Source organism: Chiloscyllium punctatum, chromosome 1 (genome assembly GCF_047496795.1).
Source record: "Chiloscyllium punctatum isolate Juve2018m chromosome 1, sChiPun1.3, whole genome shotgun sequence".
NCBI classification, from domain to species: Eukaryota; Metazoa; Chordata; class Chondrichthyes; order Orectolobiformes; family Hemiscylliidae; genus Chiloscyllium; species Chiloscyllium punctatum.
In genome coordinates this window covers 79,441,549-79,460,590 of record NC_092739.1, presented here as the reverse complement: position 1 = coordinate 79,460,590, position 19,042 = coordinate 79,441,549, and the positions used below count along the sequence as shown (strand labels likewise).

General features: G+C 40.3%; 1 protein-coding gene and 1 long non-coding RNA gene across 2 annotated transcripts in view; one reads left to right on the top strand and one right to left on the bottom strand.

Annotated features, from left to right (window-relative positions):
• The window catches only part of ppat (phosphoribosyl pyrophosphate amidotransferase), a 61,949-nt gene that overhangs the window by 13,831 nt on the left and 29,076 nt on the right, over positions 1 to 19,042 (top strand). Inside the window, exons 2-6 of the mRNA XM_072569772.1 lie at positions 4,973 to 5,039; positions 7,707 to 7,913; positions 8,930 to 9,042; positions 10,514 to 10,659; positions 18,469 to 18,547. Coding sequence (XP_072425873.1) covers positions 4,973 to 5,039; positions 7,707 to 7,913; positions 8,930 to 9,042; positions 10,514 to 10,659; positions 18,469 to 18,547 — 612 coding nt within the window. The remainder of the gene's footprint in view (positions 1 to 4,972; positions 5,040 to 7,706; positions 7,914 to 8,929; positions 9,043 to 10,513; positions 10,660 to 18,468; positions 18,548 to 19,042) is intronic.
• Positions 15,616 to 19,042, bottom strand: part of LOC140476914 (uncharacterized) — a 43,782-nt gene continuing 40,355 nt past the window's right edge. Inside the window, exon 3 of the long non-coding RNA XR_011960625.1 lies at positions 15,616 to 15,883. This is a non-coding gene — a long non-coding RNA (uncharacterized lncRNA). The remainder of the gene's footprint in view (positions 15,884 to 19,042) is intronic.

Genomic DNA, 19,042 nt, shown 5'->3' with positions numbered 1-19,042 from the left:
GTGGACCATGACAAGTACATTAAGGACAAAAGGGTAACTCGGGAGAGAATAGGGCCCCTCAAAGATCAGCAAGGTGGCCTTTGTATGGAGCTGCACAAAATGGGGGAGATACTAAATGTTAAATGAGTATTTTGCATCAGTATTTACTGTGGAAAAGGATATGAAAGATGTAGACTGCAGGGAAATAGATTGCAGAATGTCCATATTACAGAGGAGGAAGTGCTGGATGTCTTGAAATGGGTAAAGGTGGATAAATCCCCAGGACCTGATCAGGTGTACTCAAGAACTCTGTGGGAACCTGGAGAAGTGATTGCTGGGCCTCTTGCTGAGATATTTGTATCATCAATAGTCACAGGTGAGGTGCCGAAGACTGGAGATTGGCTAATGTGGTGCCACTGTTTGAGAAGGGTGGTAAGGACAAGCCAGGGAACTATAGACAGTGAGCCAGACGTGATGGTGGGCACGTTGTTGGAGGGAATCGTGAGGGACAGGATGTGCTTGTATTTGGAAAGGCAAGGACTGATTAGGGATAGTCAACATGGCTTTGTGCATGGGAAATCATGTCTCTCAAAACTTGATTGAGCTTTTTGAGGAAGTAACAAAGAGGATTGATGAAGGCAGAACAGTAGATGTGATCTATATGGACTTCAATAAGGCGTTTGACAAGGTTTCCCATGGGAGACTGACTAGCAAGGTTAGATCTCACGGAATAAAGGGAGAACTAGCCATTTGGATACAGAACTGGCTCAAAGATAGAAGACAGAGGGTGGTGGTGGAGGGTTGTTTTTCAGACTTGAGGCTTGTGACCAGTGGATGCCACAAGGATCCGTGCTGGGTTCTCTACTTTTTGTCACTTACATAAATGATTTGGATGTGAGCATAAGAGGTACAGTTAGTAAGTTTGCAGATGACACCAAAATTGGAGGTGTGGTGGACAGCGAAGAGGGTTACCTCAGATTGCAACAGGCTCTTGATCAGATGGGTCAGTGGGCTGAGAAGTGGCAGATGGAGTTTAATTCAGATAAATGCGAGGTGCTGCATTTTGGGAAAGCAAATCTTAGTAGGACTTATATACTTAATGGTTAGGTCCTAGGGAGTGTTGCTGAACAAAGAAACCTTGGAGTGCAGGTTCATTGCTCCTTGAAAGTGGAGTCGCAGGTAGATAGGATAGTGAAGAAGGCATTTGGTATGCAATCCTTTATTGGTCAGAGTATGGAGTACAGGAGTTGGGAGGTCATGTTGCAGCTGTACAGGACATCGGTTAGGTCACTGTTGGAATATTGTGTGCGGTTCTGGTCTCCTTCCTATCAGAAAGATGTTGTGAAACTTGAAAGGGTTCAGAAAAGATTTACAAGGTTGTTGCCAGGGTTGGAGGATTAGAGCTACAGGGAGAGGCTGAACAGGCTGGGACAGTTTTCCCTGGAGCATCGGAGGCTGAGGGGTGACCTTTATAGGGGTTTACAAAATTATAGGGGGCATGGATAGAGTAAATAGGCAAAGTCTTTTCCCTGGGGTCAGGGAGTCCAGAACTAGAGAGCATAGGTTTAGGGTGAGAGGGGAAAGATATAAAAGAGACCTAAGGGGCAACTTTTTCATACAGCGGGTGGTACGTGTATGGAAGGAGCTGCCAGAGGAAGTGGTGGAGGCTGGTACAATTGCAACATTTAAAAGGCATTTGGATGGGTATATGAATAGGAAGGGTTTGGAGGGATATGGGCCAGCTGCTGGCAGGTGGGACTAGATTGGGTTGGGATAATTGGTCAGCATGGATGGGTTGGACCGAAGGGTCTGTTTCCATGCTGTACATCTGTATAACTGCATCTTACCCTCCAATTCTAAGTTTCTCTGCAGCCTAAATGAGGTATCCTGAACATGAGCAGCAGGCAGGCAACACTGAATCCTTGTCACAGAACAGTGTCTATGCCCCCAACCATACTATGCACAATTACAATTACATATGTCTTCTCTTTCCTCCCACCCAGCCTCAACTTGAATTGTTCCCTGCATCATGTCGCTGCTGTCAGCTCATTCTCCCTGCAGTCCCCAATCCTGTCTATGCAGGGAGCAAGTTACTCGAACCTGTTTGACAAGGGCTGAGGCTCCTGCAACTCTACTTCTTGGATTCCTCCTGTCCCTGACCATTGACAGACTAACTAACTTGAATTCAAAGGGGTGTGACTGTCTCCTGAAACACAACACCCAGATAACTCTACCTCCTCCTTGAGGTGTCACAATGTCTGAAGCTCAAAATCCAGCTCATCAACTCTGAACTCCAGAGTTCCTCAAGCAACCAACATTTACTACAGATGTGGTCACTCGGAACCACAATAGGTTTAACCAGCTCCCACATCATGCAGAAACAACACATCACCTGGCCTTTGTCCTTGTTTTATTTAAGTAGTTTTGAATGTGGACTTTTAAATTTTTTTAAAAAACTTTTCATATCTCTGCTTATTATCTCAATCTGAATGCAAGTTTTAACCAATAATTTATCAAAGTTTCAAATTTTAACAGCGATTCCCTATTAACCAATCAAATTAGCCTTCCTCTGACATCACTTTTTAGTTTCTCCTCAGTCGAAACATTCAGAATCAGAAACTGTTACCCAGGCTGCGCTTCAGCTTGTTCCCACTCAGCACCGCTAAGATATGCCTTGAGAGCTCATGTGGCTGCATAGGATATTGGTTTGGCTGCTTTTGGAATACTGTATTCAATTCTGGCCTCCCTCCTATAGGAAGGGTGTTGTGAAACTTGAAAGGGCTCAAAAAAGACTTACAAGAATGTTATCAGGCACAGAGGATTCAAGCTATAAGGAGAGGCTGAATATGCTGGGCCTATTTTCTCTGGAATGTCGGAGGATGATGGTGACCGTATAGAAGTTCATTAAATTTTGAGAGTCATGGATGGAGTGACTAGCCATCCGTGATAGCCACCTATCTTTGCCCCTAGATAGGGAAGTCCAAAACTAGAGGGCATAGGTTTAAGGTGAGAAGGGAAAGATTTAAAAGGGACGTAAAGGGTGACCCTTTCATGCAGAGGGTGGTGTGTATATGGAATAAGCTGCCAGACAAAGTGGTGAAGGCTGGTGCAAATACAACATTTTGAAAGGCATCTGGAAGAGTATGTGAATAGGAAGGGTTTAGAGGGATGTTAACCAAATGCTGACAGATGGGGTTAGATTAATGCAGAATATCTGGTTGGCATGGACAAGTTGAACCAAAGGGCTTGTTTCCATGCTGTACATCTCTCTGACTGTATAACTTGCCAACCGATTAGCAAACCTTTCTTCCAATAGTATAAATTGGAAGAAAATTGATGTTCTTGCATTTGCCTCTGAGCGCAAGGCAAAAAGCTTCAGCAAAATGTCACTCTTTTCAGCAATATTTAAGTTCTGTACCACCAAGCAATCTTTTGTACACCTGAGGCAGCAGTTTACTTAAATTACAATTTCTAACTGACTCCATTGATAACTTAGATTTTTGTTTAAAATTGGACATTTTAGCACATTCCTATTTCCTTCAGAAATCCGGATTGAAAACCAACTAGACTGGTGACTTTTCCGCTGATGTTTTTTCAGTTGTTCCAGTACCTTCTCCCTTAATTTTCACCCTGTCCATTCCCATGAATACCACTATCAGTATATTTTGTTAGATTCCTCTTTTTTTTCAGTAAGCACCAATCCAGAACACTCAATAGGTGTTCTAGCCTTGTCCTGTGCAAAAATACATATTATCTTTGTCTCTAATATGCCTACCTCCACTTCTTGCTATCCGTTTATTATTTACATATGGGTAGAAATGTTTGGATTCCACTTTAGGCATTCTCGTGTCTAATTCTCTTTGCCAGTATATTTTTCTCTTCATTTACCTGTAAAATATTATATTTGACCTAGTTCACACATATGAAATATAACTTTCACCTTTCTCAGTCTTTTTTAATTATCTCCCCTGTCGACCATGAAGACCTGTTTTTATTTGCCCTACCTATCACTTTTGTTTAAAAGTACCTACCTTGTACCCAAAGCAGCTCTTTATTAAAGCTCACTTGTTTCATTGCAGTTCTTCAAACCAGACTTTGATTCCATTTTATCCTGGCTAAATTCCTTCTCGTCACATTGAAATAATCTGTCTTCCAATCGAAACACTCTGCTTTAACTCTTGCCTTGCTTTTCCTCATGACTGAATTGAAATCTCAAGATGTGCTGATCAAGATTTCATTTCGCAGCACCAAATCAAATTCCACCACTTTTTTTCTGGTTGGGTCAAGAACTTGCAGATCATGGAAATCGTCTTGAATGCATTTCAGGAATTCTTCTGTTCCTTACATTTCAGAGGCCTTTTAAGATTTAGGCCAAAAACTTGTGCAACTTTTCTGAGGCTAAATGTTTTAAATTCTGAGGATGTAATTTCAAAGGACAAGTGAAGTCAAGCTCTACATTAATAACCAAATATCAGTTGGGATAAAGTCCCTCAAAGTTCTGTTATCAATCCTTATCAATCTCTCTGTCACTATTTGGAGGTATGTTGTATACTGAAAGTATCACAAACCCTTCCTGTTTTGCTGCTAAACTCATAACTGATTTGAATTATGTTGTTGTCACTTTTCCCTGAGCACTCTTCTAGGTACTTTGAAACAAACTAGAAACTTGCATCTAGTGTGGAATCTTGCCCCTATATTCTGACTAAGCATGTAAGAAGTGCTTCACAATCCTCTGACAGGAGATCACACTATCCCATTTGAGCAATAGCTTTATCTCTGTGATATTGGATTTTCTCTGGCAGAGTAAATATGATAGCTATTACTTTTGCACTTATGCACTGAAGTGGCAGAACAAAGCAATAAGAAAATATACCATAAGATTCAAAAGCTATGGAGCAGCTTGGGATTGTTACTTTCCATTAAGGAAACTGTCATTTCAAAACTGTCATTATTGCTAGTTGTTTTTGAAACTTTTGAAAATATGTTTTTACAGAGGTCAAGAAAGTGCTGGAATTGTGACAAGTAATGGAGGCTCTCCACCATCATATATGATGCACAAGGTAAACTTTTCATTATGCAATGGAGTGTTATCACCTATAAACTTCACTGACTTCAAAAATCTTTTGTCAGATCATCTCCTTTTGCATTATTCCATATTTGTCAGAAAATGACAGTGTCACCTTCTACAATACTTCTACAATATTAGCTCAATTTGAATTTCCTACATTAAGCCTTTTTCATAAACCAATAGCCAATTGATTCTGCTAAAGCCACGATTGCATTTTGATTGAATGTGTGTTTTTGCAAATATGTTTGAAGATTATAGGTAGTTTTCCTTATAATTTCAGTGGTTTTTGTATCCATTTGAAGCAGGGGACATATTTTGTGTGCATTTAGTGTCTGTGTATACTGCAGTCATTTGCAAAATAAAGCCTACGCTCTTGTCCAAATGTCCGGAGACCATCCCCTTTTGCACCAGAGCGGATTTTCTTACAGATCATTTTAGTCATCCATTGATTAGAAATTGCTTACTGTTGATTTAAATTACCTATACAATTGTGTTTAAGTTGCTTATTTCAAATGACTAGATAAATAACCTTTAAAGTCAAAGTTCAGAGATAAAAATAGACTCTAGTGTTTTATTGTATGCTGAACTGTGGGACCAAGTTGCATTTTAAATACAGACTCTCCGAATTAACTTCTGCTCTTGAATGCAGCACCCAGTTGTGAAAGCTGTGCATTAACTGTGGTTTCTGGAATCAAATGATTAAAGAAAATGTGACTTAAATCTTGCTGTCTTAGCTTCTGTATTAACCTTTGTCTGATTCTACTCCATGGGATTTTTTAATAATAAATTTGTAATATAAATGCAAATTGTTATTAAAGATATTTCAAAATTATTGCTCAGCTATACTTTAACATGCTGAAGCATAGCTATTTGCAATAATATCATTCAGGGATTCTGCTAATGAAGCAAATCACATACTTTTTAACAGAACATAAACTGTGCTTATTGTGTTTTATAAGCTGTGATTACTTCAAATTAAATTCATTGAATTTTCCATTTTTTTATACAAGTATGATTAGACTTGCATTTTAAGTTTGGAGCTAGTTTTTCTGATTGTTGATTTTTACGCATTGCCTTGCAGTTCAGAGGCCTTTTAACCTTCAGGACAAAAACTTGTGCAACTCTTTGAGGTTTGATATAGGATCTAAACAAATATTTTAAGTCCTGGGGTTATAATTTCAAAATACAAGATAAGATACTTCAATGTGAACTTTGTGCTATGCCTCTTTGGTTAGAAAACTGTAATGATTTACTGAGTTTTCAAATAACTGATGATTTTAGGCAGGATCTACATTCTTGTTATAGTATTGTACAACATTGTCTTTTTCATTTCCCCAAAGGAAATACTGTAATAGTCAACAACTCATGGTGTTTAAACAGCAGATTATAAAAATATAATTTCCTACTTGTTTTCACTTTTTAAGTACAGCTGAAGTAAAGTCTCAGAATAGTTATTTGGCAGTTCTAGGTGTAGAATGCATAAATGTACATAAAATCTGACAAGTTATCTGATAACGTGATATAAGATCTCCAAGAATTGTAGATAAAGACATTTGTTTAATTGAAAGGCAGTTAGTTACTTTGTTTCCTTTCAAAACTATAAGCTTAATTTTTATCTGGCTACCTAGCACAAAGGAAGATGATTATAACTGCAGGAGGTCAATCATCTCATCCAAGGACATTACTGTAGGAGTTCTTCAGGGTAGTGTCCTCGGCCCAATCATTTTCAGCTGCTTTGTCAATGACATCTCTTCCATCGTAAAGTCAGAAGTGGGAATGGTCATGTTCAGCACCACTCTGAACTCCTCAGGTACTGAAGCAGTCCATTACTATATGCATCAAGACCTGAGCAACATCCAGCTTGGACTAATAAGTGGCATATAATGCATGTGCCACACATGCAATGACCATCTCCAAAAGGAGAGAACCTAGCCATTGCTGAGTCTGCACTATCACATCTTGGGAATTACTATTGCTGAGAAACTGAACTGGATCAGTAATATAAATACTAAGGATATAAAAGCAAGTAAGAAGCTAAGATTTCTGTGGCGAGTAACTTTTCTCCTTAACACCTATCCACCATTGATTTAAAAAAAACAATTTAGGAATGTTATGGAAGGCTTTCTGCTTGCCTGGATGGTGCATATCTGTCAGCATCTTGACAACATTCAGGACAAAGTGATTTTTGTGATTAGCACCTCATTCTCCTTCAGCATTCACTTTCTTTACCACCAACACAGAGACACCAGTGTGTTCCATCTACAGGATGCATTGCAGTAATTCACTTTTTTGACAGCACCTTCCAAACCCATGATCTCTACCACTTGGTAGTACAAACGCAGCAGGTGCGTTGGAGCACTAATGTCTATAAATGCTTCTCCAAGCCACACACCATCCTGACTTGGAACAATATTATTATTGCCATTCCTTCACTGTCACTGGCTCAAGATCCTATATTTCTGTTTCTGACATCACTATAGGTGTTACTATATTCTAAGGACTGCAGCAGCTGAAGGAGACAGCTTACACAACCTTTTCAAGTACATTTGGGGATGGGTGATAAATGCTGATGTAACTTGCAAAATCACAGTCCATGAATGAATGAAAAGAATTATAGAGATTATCAATTAGTTTTATATTCAAGTATTTCTTTTTACAGGGAATGGGTCTCATAAATAGTACATTCCGTGAAGAACAAATACAAAAACTTCGCAATGGAAACCTGGGAATAGGACACACTCGATATTCTACATCGGGTATTTCTGAATTGCAGAATTGTCAACCATTTGTAGTAGAAACTCTTCATGGAAAGATCGCTGTAGCTCACAATGGAGAATTAGTAAATGCAAAAAAATTAAAAATGAAGGTACGTTGTGGCAGTTCCATAGTATTTCATTTAATAGCACAGGAAAAATGTATTTTGAAAAGTGAATTAATTCTCAATAAATAATGAATTCTGTCTGGGCAAATGACTAGGATAGGTAATTGAGAATAGATTCAAGGTTCAATTTTCTGGTTAAAATTTAAAATCTGATATATGGCTCGTAACTCCACTGTACATCAGAATCTGTAATCTGTGGCCACGCAAGACTTTATCCAGCAACTTTTCTTGCTGAGCCAAAAAAAACTCAGGAAATAAAATTTAGCACAGTGCCTCACATTGCCAGGGACCTGGGTTTGATTCTAGTCTTGGGTGACTCTCTCTCGAGTTTGCATCTTCTCCCTATGTCTGCATGGATTTCTGCTGGGTGCTCGGGGTTTCCTCTCATCTTCCAGATTGGCCATGACACTGCAGGCCAATTGTGCAAGGGATGTGTAGGCTAGGTGAATTAGCCATGGTAAAAACTGGGTTAGAACAAAAACTTACAGCACAGGAACCGGGCATTTGGCCCTCCAAGCCTGCGCCGATCTAAATCCTCTGTCTAGAGTCATAGAGATGTACAGCATGGAAACAAAACCTGGCACCTATTTTCGAAGGATCTGGAGTTAGGGTGGAGTGGTAGGTCTGGAGGGTTGGTGCATGCTTAATGGGCTAAATGGCCTTGATCTTCACTGTAGGGATTTTATGAAAAACCCAGATTTTTATAAAAAGGTTGAAAATGAGAGGGCCTGATCTAAGTACCTCCTGTTCTGATGTCGTTGCTATCTCCTTTTCCTTTTGTTCAGCCTTAGCTTTCTATTTAAAATGCTGTTTGGAGACTGCTGCTTCCTCCTTAACACTAAAGCATCTGCACAAAAGGCATATTATGCCTAATATTGAACGCATTTTTTCATTAAGGTATAATTTGAAGCTTAATACACAATGGTGAATTATGTGTGTACATTGAATTAAAATGTGACAGTGATGTGTTTCTCATTGAAAACATTTTTCCATTTATATAGGTATTACGACATGGTGTTGGATTATCAACTAGCTCTGACAGTGAACTTATCATACAACTTTTGGCTTTAACTCCTCCTAAGGAGGAAGCTGACTTACCTGACTGGGTGGCCAGGTAAGGGAAACTGCCAAAAAAACGGAAATTGTTGGAAAAGCTCAGCAAGTCTGCCAGCATCTGTGAAGCAAAATCAAAGTTAACATTTTGGGTCTAGTGACCCTTCCTCAGAACAGGGAAACTGTTAAAACTTCCACCTCCAGTTGGGGAGAGCACAGCACCTCCTAAGCATTACAGAAAAGGTTTAGAATTTACTTAAGATCCTGATTTGGTTTTGTGACAAATCATCATTTTCTTCACTCATGGATTTCGAATATCAGCAAATAATTCAATGGAAACTGCTCTGAATTAGCACCTGGACCATATCTGGGTGTTGATCAAAAAGTATGTAAGCCAACTAAAGCCAAAACTAACTGAAGTGAAAAGATGGACATGTTTTCATTATGCGTGTTGAACTGTAGTTTAGATATAGTATGACGTAAAAACAATTCCTTTGCCAGTCGTGGCTCAGTTGGTAGCAGCACTCTTGCCTCTGAATTACAAGATTCTGGGTTCAAGCCCCACTCTAGGCTCTTGAACGTAAAAGTAAGTTTGACATTCCAGTGCTGTACTGAGAGTACTGTACTGTTAGTCATAGAGATGTACAGCACGGAAACAGACCCTTCGGTCCAACCTGTCCATGCTGACCAGATATCCCAACCCAATCTAGTCCCACCTGCCAGCACCCGGCCCAAGTCCCTGCAAACCCTTCCTATTCATATACCCATCCAAATGCCTCTTAAATGTTGCAATTGTATCAGCCTCCACCACCCTTCAGTCCAAATATCCTAATCTAATCTAGTTCCATTTGCCTGTACTTGGCCCATAACACACTCAACCCTTCCTATTCATATACCCATCCAGATGCCTTTTAAATATCGTAATTGTATCGGGTGCAACCTTTTGAACAAAATGTTAAATCAAGGCTCTGTTTGCCGGCTTAGGTGGATGTAAAAGATTCCTTGGTACTATTTCAAAGAAGGCATGTGAGATATTCTGGTTCATGTTTACCCCTCGCTACCATTGCAGAAAAAAAATTATCTGGTCATTAACATGTTTTTGTGGAAGTACACTGTGTGCAAGTTGGCTGCCACCTTATAACAGTGACCATACTTTTAAAAGATACTATTATTGGCATAAAGTGCTTTAGAGTGTCTAGTTGTCATGCAAAGCAATTTATAAATGTAAATCTGCCTGCCTTTCTATATATTATAATGAATGTGATTAAAGATGTAAATAGTCAAAACTAGCACGGTAAATTGGATTAGTGCAGAAATTGGTAATCATAGCATTCTAAATTCCTCAAAAATGGTGCGACAGCAAGTACAGTTGACCATCATTTGAGCTTTAAATTACACAGATGTAGTAAATTATCCAATAAAACTAGTTGGTTAAAACTACTTAAAACTATAAAACCAGGTGAATTTGGTAAGTAATGCATTATGATTTATAAATCGGTTTAAACATTATTGAGTTTAATCTTAATTTCTAGGATTAGAACTTTGATGACTGCAACTTCTACCTCTTATTCAATGCTACTTATGTACAAAGATGTAATTTATGCTGTCCGTGATCCTTATGGGAATCGTCCTCTATGCCTTGGCCGCCTTGTACCAGTATCCAAGCTGAACAGTTCAGGTGAGAAATAACCTAATTTTTAAATAATGGAAATTGAAGTCTAAAGCATTTTGTATTTTAAAAAAAAGTTTGTTGTATACTTCTGAAATGATCTAGAATTTTACCTATAGAAAATTGGTTTTGTGCCCCCAGTTGGTGAATTTGTAAGAGTAAATTCAGGTTAATAGTGGGAAAAGTCATGACCATCTTGCTTTTCTATATCAATTATGATACAGAGAAAGAAGATTTTGGATTATAAGTGGCTGTTCATCACCCATTTTTTTCAGTTTGGGAATGGGGTAGTCAGAGGAACGCTACAAGGAAAGTGTGTGGTGTGACAGGCTAAAAGGGGTTTGTAAGGAGGCAGGGAAAATGCAAGGGGATTACGGTAGTAGAGAAAGATGGTTATTGGGGTGAGGTGGGAGAAAGGGATGCTGCGAGGGGATGAAAGGGAAAAAGGGAGGGAGGCTGTGACAGTCGGACTGAGAGGGATGCTACAAGGTTTTTTTGATTAGATAACTAACAGTGTGGAAACGGGCCCTTCGGCCCAACAAGTCCACACCGCCCCGCCGAAGCGCAAACCACCCCTACATCTACATCTACCCGTTACCTCACACTACGGGCAATTTAGCATGGCCAATTCACCTGCACATCTTTGGTGTGGGAGGGTAGAGGGGGAAGATACAAAGGAAAACAAGAACAGTTTTAGACTTGTTAACAAAGGAGGACTGACCTAACTGGTGAGAAATAAATACTTTAAATCACTGTAGTATTAAATTACTCACAAATTAATTTGGAATCTAGCTTAATGTTGCATATATTCAGGAATACAGGGAGCAGAAGTGGCTGTGGGTGCTATTGTAATGAAACCTGTGTCAATTGTGGAATTTCAAACACATGCAATAAAAAGGGTAGTAACTGCCTCATTAAAAATCCAGATTTGTCAGTATGCAATGGAAGTGCATTAAATGTGAGCTCTGCAGGTATGGATGGTATGAATTTTTGCGTGCGTGAATGAATGTCAGTGATTTTGTAAAGAAACATTTGTCTTGTTAATTGAAACTGTGGTCTTATGCCAAGTTTAATCGTGTTGTAGTTAGGATATCAATGTTTTGCTTATATACTATGGCTTTCATCTTTGATGGAGAGTTAATAATTATTGGGGTGTTGATCAATTCTCTTCAAATTGTGCTTCTCTAGGAGTCCACCTAAATATCAATACAAACATAGAAGCTATGTCTATGATTGTCACCTAACAAATTACTGGGTTAGAATGAAAAAGTAGCCCCTAAAATCACACAGTGCACTGGAGTTACTGTTTCAGGTCACGATCTTTCATCACATCTCAGAAATTTAGAGATGTAACAGGCTTTGAGCAAAGGTTGGAATAAAGGAACGTCTCTGATAATGTGGAAGGCAAGAAACTGAATGACTGAAAGTTAGTCTTATAAGACCAAAGTAAAGAGGGTATGTTGGTGAGGAAGATTTAAGGAGAATTCTAAGATATTCTGTAAGTATATCAAAGTGAAGAGGATAACCAAAGAAAGAATAGGGCCCATTAGGGACCAAGGGGGCAATCTGTGCATGGAGCCAGAGGTTGTTGGTAGAGTGTTAAATGAATACTTTCTTTTGGAGAAAGAGGATGTAGATACAGAATTTGGGGAGTGGGGACTGTGTGATTTTTGAGCAGTTTGACATAAGGAGTGAGGAGGTATTTGTTGGGCTTAAAAATGGAGAAATCTTCAGGTCCAGAGAGTTGTATCTCAGGTTGCTTTGAGAGATAAGAAGAAACTACCCAAATTTTTAAATTTCTGTCCAGCCACATGGATGAAGAACATTGGACTGAAGAACAATCATTGTTCCACTTATCAAGAAGGTGTGAGAGAGAAACCAAGAAATTACAAACTCGTGTGTCTCATATCTGTGGTAAGGAAGCTATTGGAGAAATTCTGAAGGAAAGAATTGCTCATCACTTGAAGTGGCAAAATTTGATCAGAAATAGGACTATCCCTGACCATTTCAGAGGTCAGGTCTAACAAATTTGACTGAATTTTTCAAGGAGGTGACCAGGTGTGTAAGAACAAAGAACATTACAGCACAGGAACAGGCCCTTTAGCCCTCCAAGCCTGTGCTGACCCATATCCTCTGTCTAAATCTGCCACCTGTTTTTAAGGATCTGTATCCCTTTGCTCCCTGCCCATTCATGTGACTGTGTCTAGATACATCTTAAATGACACTGTCATTCCTGCCCCTACCATCTCTGCTGGCAATGCATTCCAGGCACCCACCACCCTCTGCATGAAGAACCTTTCCATGTATATCTCCCTTAAATTTTTTCCCTCTCTCTTTGAACTCGTGACTCCAGCAAATGAGTTCTCCACTCTTTGGGGGTGGGGGGTGGGTTTCTTGCTAAATGCCCTATCTACACCTCTCATGATTTTGTAGGCCTGAATCAGGTACCTCCTCAACCTACTTTCTAAGAAAATAATCTTAATCTACTCAATCTCTCCTCAGAGCTAGCACCCTCCATACCAGGCAACATCCTGGTGAGCCTTCTCTGCACCCTCCAAAGCATTCACATCCTTTGGTAATGTGACGAACAGAATTGTACACCGTATTCCAAATGTGGCCAAACTAAAGTCTCATACAACTGTAACATGTCCTGACAACTATTGTACTCAATACCCTGTCCAATGAAGGAAAGCATGCCGCATGCCAACTTGACCACTCTACTGACCTGTGTTGTGACCTTCAGGGAACAATGAACCTGACACCTGGATCTCTCTGTACATAGGTTTTCCTCAGGACTTTTCCATTTACTGTATGATTCACTCTGGAATTGCATCTTCTAAAATGCATCACCTCGCATTTTTCCAGACTGATCTCCATCTTCCATTTCTCTGTCCAACTCTCCAATCTATCTATATTCTGTATTCTCTGACAATCCCCTTCAATATCTGCTACTTCACCAATCTTCGTGTCATCTGAAAACTTGCGAATGAGGCAATCTATACCTTCCTCAATCATTTATGTATATCACAAATAACGGTGGTCTCAACACGGATCCCTGTGGGACACCACTGGTCACAGGTCTTCATTTTGAGAAGTTCCCTTCCACTACTACTGTCTCCTGTTGCCTAACCAATTCTTTATCCATCTGTCTAGAACACCATGGACCCCATGCAACTCCATCACCCTACCATGAGGGACCTTATCAAACGCCTTACTAAAATCCATGTATAATTCCTCTACATCCCTCATCAATCAACTTTGTCACCTCTTCAAAGATTTCTATTAGGTTTGTAAGACATGACCTTTCCTGCACAAAACTATGCTGCCTATCACTGTTAAGCTCACTTTCTCCCAAATGGGTATATATCCTATCCCTTAGTATCATCTGTAGTAACTTCCTACCATTGACGTCAGGCTCATAGGTCTGTAATTACTGATTATCCGTGGTCCCTCCTTAAACAAGGGGGCAATGTTAGCAATTCTCCAGTCCACTGGGACTTGTTTTCAAGGATCCTGTAAAGATATCTGTTAAAGCCCCAGTTATTTCCTCTCTCACTTCCTTCAGTAACCTGGGATAGATCCTCTCTGGATCTGAAGACTTTTCCATCTTTTAATGCCTTTTAGAATACACAACAACACGGTGACTCTGTGGTTAGTACTATTGCCTCACAGTGCAGGGACCCGGGTTCAATTACAGCCTCAGGTGACTGCAAACTCCACACAGACCTTCTCCCCATGTCTGCATGGGTTTTCTCTGGGTGCTCTGGCTTCCTCCCACAGTCCAAAGATGAGCAGGTCAGGTCAATTTAACATGGCCAATTCCAAATAGTGTTAGAGAAATGGGCCTGAGTTGATTACTCTTTGGAGGGTCAGTGTGGGCTTGTTGGGCAGAAGAGCCTGCTTCCACACTATAGGGAATCTAACCTAATCTTAAAAACTTCCTCTCTCCTTATGCCAACTTGACCCGAGTAATCAAAACTCTATCATTAACCTCAACATGTAGATGGGGGTAGTGCAGTTGATGTAGCTTATTTGGATTTCAGCAAAGCCTTTGACAAGGTACTACAGGGGACACTGATAAAGAATGTAAAAGCACATGGGATCCAGGATAGCTTGGCAGAGTGTATGCAAAATTGGCTCAGTGGTAGGAGATGGAGGATGCTGGTAAAGGCTGCTTGTGTGACTAGATGCTGGTGTTCACTGTATACCACAGGGATAGGTATTGGGCTTTTTTTTTTGTTTGTAATATATACAATATATAATCATACAAAAGAAAATGAAGAGAGCTCATAAGTTTATGGACAAGACAAGGTTGGCTGGGTAGTTGATAGTGAGGAAGAAGGTCGTGGGTTACAGGAGGACATGAATGAATTGGTCAGATGGACAGATAGATAGCAAATGGAACTTGACCCTGATAAGTGTGAGGTGATGCACTTTGCAAGAAGTAACAAGACCAGGAATCTTCAATGAATGGCGGGACACTAGGAAGCTGAGGGCGTGGGGGAGTGAGGGGGCAGCAGGGGGCACAGCGTGCGGGGGTGGGGGGGGCAGTCTGATTGTGGTATATAAGATTATGAGGGCACAACAGGTTGGACAGGAAACAGCTGGTCCCTTTACTTGATGGATCAATAGGAGGGCATAATTTTAAGTTGAAAGGCAGGAGGTTTAGAGAGGATTTGAGGAAGTATCATCTTCACTCAGACAGTGGTGGGAATGTGGAACAGAGCCCAGGATGGTAGTTGAAATGGGAAACCTCAGAACCTTTATAAAATTTTTGAATGAGCATTTGAAATGTCATTACATTAAAGGCTGCAGGTCAAGTTCTGGAAAGTGATCGACTACTGTAGATTTATAGAACGTTTTTGTCAATGCAGGCTCGATTGACCGAGGCCTTTTCTCTACTGTGTGATTGTATTAAATGGTGATGAGGTAAGAAAGTAAATAGAGACAAAAAGTGTACCTAGGGAAGCAGCTGGGCTATTGCCTGATAGCAAAAAAAAGCACAACTAAAATGTGCAAGGAGAATAAACAAAATGGGAAGAAAAGGTTTACGATCTGAAATTGTTGAACTCACCTTTTGAGTCCTCAAGTGACCAACTGAAGTATAAGGTGGTGTTCCTTGAGCTTGTGTTTGAACCTTCGTGAAACAATGCAATAGACCAAAAACTGACATCAGAGCAAGGTGGAGAATGAAAACGGCAGACCTCTGGAAGATTGCTGTCAACCTTGCATACTGAATGGAGATGTTTCACAGTCAGTCACCCATTCTGCACTTAGTCTAGAGGGTCCAGTACTTATGCCCGAAACAGCAATTCTCATGCTCCTTGAATGCTGCTTGACCTGCTGTGCTTTCCCAATGCCACATTTTTCGACTCCAGATTGTGAAGCAAGTACTACAGATTGGACTGAAAATATATATAAATTGCTGCTTCACCAGAAGGGGTTTGCGGCCTTGAACAGTGAGGAGAGGGGAGGTATTACATTGTGTGCAAAGATGCTATGGGAGGAGAACATGGATGGGGTGATTTTGGGGAGGGTATACTTAAAAAGAGTAGGAAGGGGAAGATCTGTTTGGTGGTAGCATGCTGGAGGGGGCACAAATGATCTATTTTATACAGATAGCACGGAAACAGACTCTTCGGTCCAACTCCTCCATGCCAACCAAATATTCTAAATTAATCTAGTCCCATTTACCAGCGTTTAGCCCATATCCCTCAATCCTTCCTCTTCATGTATCCATCCAGATGCCTTTTAAATGTTGTAATTGTATACATCTCCACCACTTCCTCTGGCAGTTCATTCCATACACACACCAACCTCTGCAAGAAAAGTTGCTCCTTGTGTCCCTTTTAAATCTTCCCCATAAACCTATGCCCTCTAGTTTTGTACCCTCCCATTCTGGGGGAAAGACCTTCACTCTTCACCCTATCCAGGCTCCTCATGATTTTATAAACATCTGTAAGATCACCCCTCAGCCTCTGACAGTTCAGGGAAAATAGCCCCAGCCTAATCCTCTAACCCTGGCAACATCCTTATAAAGCTTTTCTGAACCCTTTCTGGTACTAGGTAAGGACAAAGGGGAGGTAAAAACAATGACTGCAGATGCTGAAAACCAAATACTGGATTAGTGGTGCTGGAAGAGCACAGCAGTTCAGGCAGCATCCAACGAGCAGCGAAATTGACGTTTCGGGCAAAAGCCCTTCATCAGGAATGAAGGCAGTGAGCCTGAAGCATGGAGAGATAAGCTAGAGGAGGGTGGGGATGGGGAGAGAGTAGCATAGAGTACTCTCTCCCCACCCCCACCCTCCTCTAGCTTATCTCACCATGCTTCAGGCTCACTGCCTTTATTCCTGATGAAGGGCTTTTGCCCGAAACGTCAATTTCGCTGCTCGTTGGATGCTGCCTGAACTGCTGTGCTCTTCCAGCACCACTAATCAAGGACAAAGGGGAGTCCTATCATCAGTTTGTGAAGGCGGGGCGGGGGGGGGGGGAGGTGGTGTCAGAGAAGTGACAGAAATGTGAATACTATTGAGGGCAACGATGATGGTTGCTTGGAATCAATTTAAAGTTATGGAGGGTAGGAAATGGGAGCCCAGAGAGGAAAATATTTAAAGAGTAATCATGCTTGTCAGTAGTGAAGATAAATTACATTATATGTTCTAGCAGTAGAAGGTTATGTCTGAGTACGTGATCTGGGAATATATAGAAGCAGTGGCAGAGTTTGTGATCAATGCAAGAGGTGGTTACATCACTCTCTTGTTGGTGTTGAGCAGGAGGAAGCTTTGTTTCATTTAGGATTTGATATCAGACAAGTGGTCTGGCAGGAGGGATAGATTTGAGAGAAATGATGGATGGCTGGAGCTGTATATCAAGTGTATATACAACTTTTTCTGTGTCAAGGGAAAAGCTACAACCTGCTTTAAATTCAGAAATGATGGTGATGAGATGAGGAGCAGAGCTGTGTTTGCACATAGTTTAAAAGAAATAGAAATGTGCAAGGATATTTTCATAGAATGGGATAACAAATGAATAGCATTAGTGGAACAGAGGAGGGGTTCAGTTAATAAACTTTTATATGACTAAGTTGGGATAAATGCATTTTCATTCTCCGTACTGGTCACAACATAAAATAACATACGTCAGTTCTGATGTGGCTAATTCTTTGCTTTCTGTATGTTAGATTTAAGTAACACAGTTATCAATTTCTGTTAAAACAAAACCCACTCAATGAGGATGAAGAATTAGTTAACATAATTTGCATTATGAAAATATAAACATAACCATAAATATATGTGTAGTGGTAATGGACATGGGTTTGAATGCCACCCACATTGTGAAATTTGAATTTAAAACGACTGGGACAAGAAGTTAGCATAATGGCAACCAATCTGGTTCCCTGATGTCTTTTAGGGAAATCTGCCATCCTTGCCTCATTTGGCCTACTGTGACTCTGGACCAGCAGCAACATGGTTGGCTCTTAGCTGCCTTCCGGGAGCTGTTAGGGGTGGGCAGTAAATTCTGGCTGAGCCAGCAATGCCCACATCCCATGAATAAAGAAGGGGTAGTTGCAGAGGATAGATAGGTTCAGTTTTCCTTTGATATTAATTTTGAAAGGCAAAAAGAGAATGTTGGCACATGTGTTTTTGTAATTATAAAGGGAGAGAATTCAGAATTATTTTTAACAAATTATTTAACAGTCTTATTGCATTACATTCATTTCTGATCAGAAAGTTTGACAGTGGAATTTAGAATTATTGCAAAGTATACTTGCATGGCTTATACATTTTTATTTAGATGTTTTTGCACTTTTGAATACAGGAGAGGCATACTATGAAACAGAAACTGAAGGATGGGTGGTTTCTTCTGAATCGTGCAGTTTCCAGTCAATTGGAGCCAGGTGAGGTTAATGGTTACCTTTTTGAATGGTGTTAAAAATCACACAACACCAGGTTATAGTCCAACTGGTTTATTTGGAAGCACTAACTTTCAGAGCACTGCTCCTTCATCAGGTAGCTCATGATGAACTCGTGCTTCCAAATAAATCTGACGTTCTATGAGCTGGTGGTGTGATTTTTAACTTTGTCCAACCCAGTCCAACACCAACTCTTCCACATTACGAATGGTGGCAGTGTCCCCTTCAAACTGCATTTTTAAGTTATCTCCAGCACCATCTCCCTCAGCTTTTGATGATTTGCATTGCCCTTGCTGAGTTGACATGTAAATAAATCATTTAGGAAAACACTACTCATTTACTGGTAATAGTTAATAGAACAGAACAACACAGAACCAATTTGTCTCTGCTGCCCATGATGCAATGTTAAATTAATCCTGTTTTAGCTGCAAATGGTCTGTATCCATCTATTCTCTGCCTGTTCATTTTTCTATCTAAATG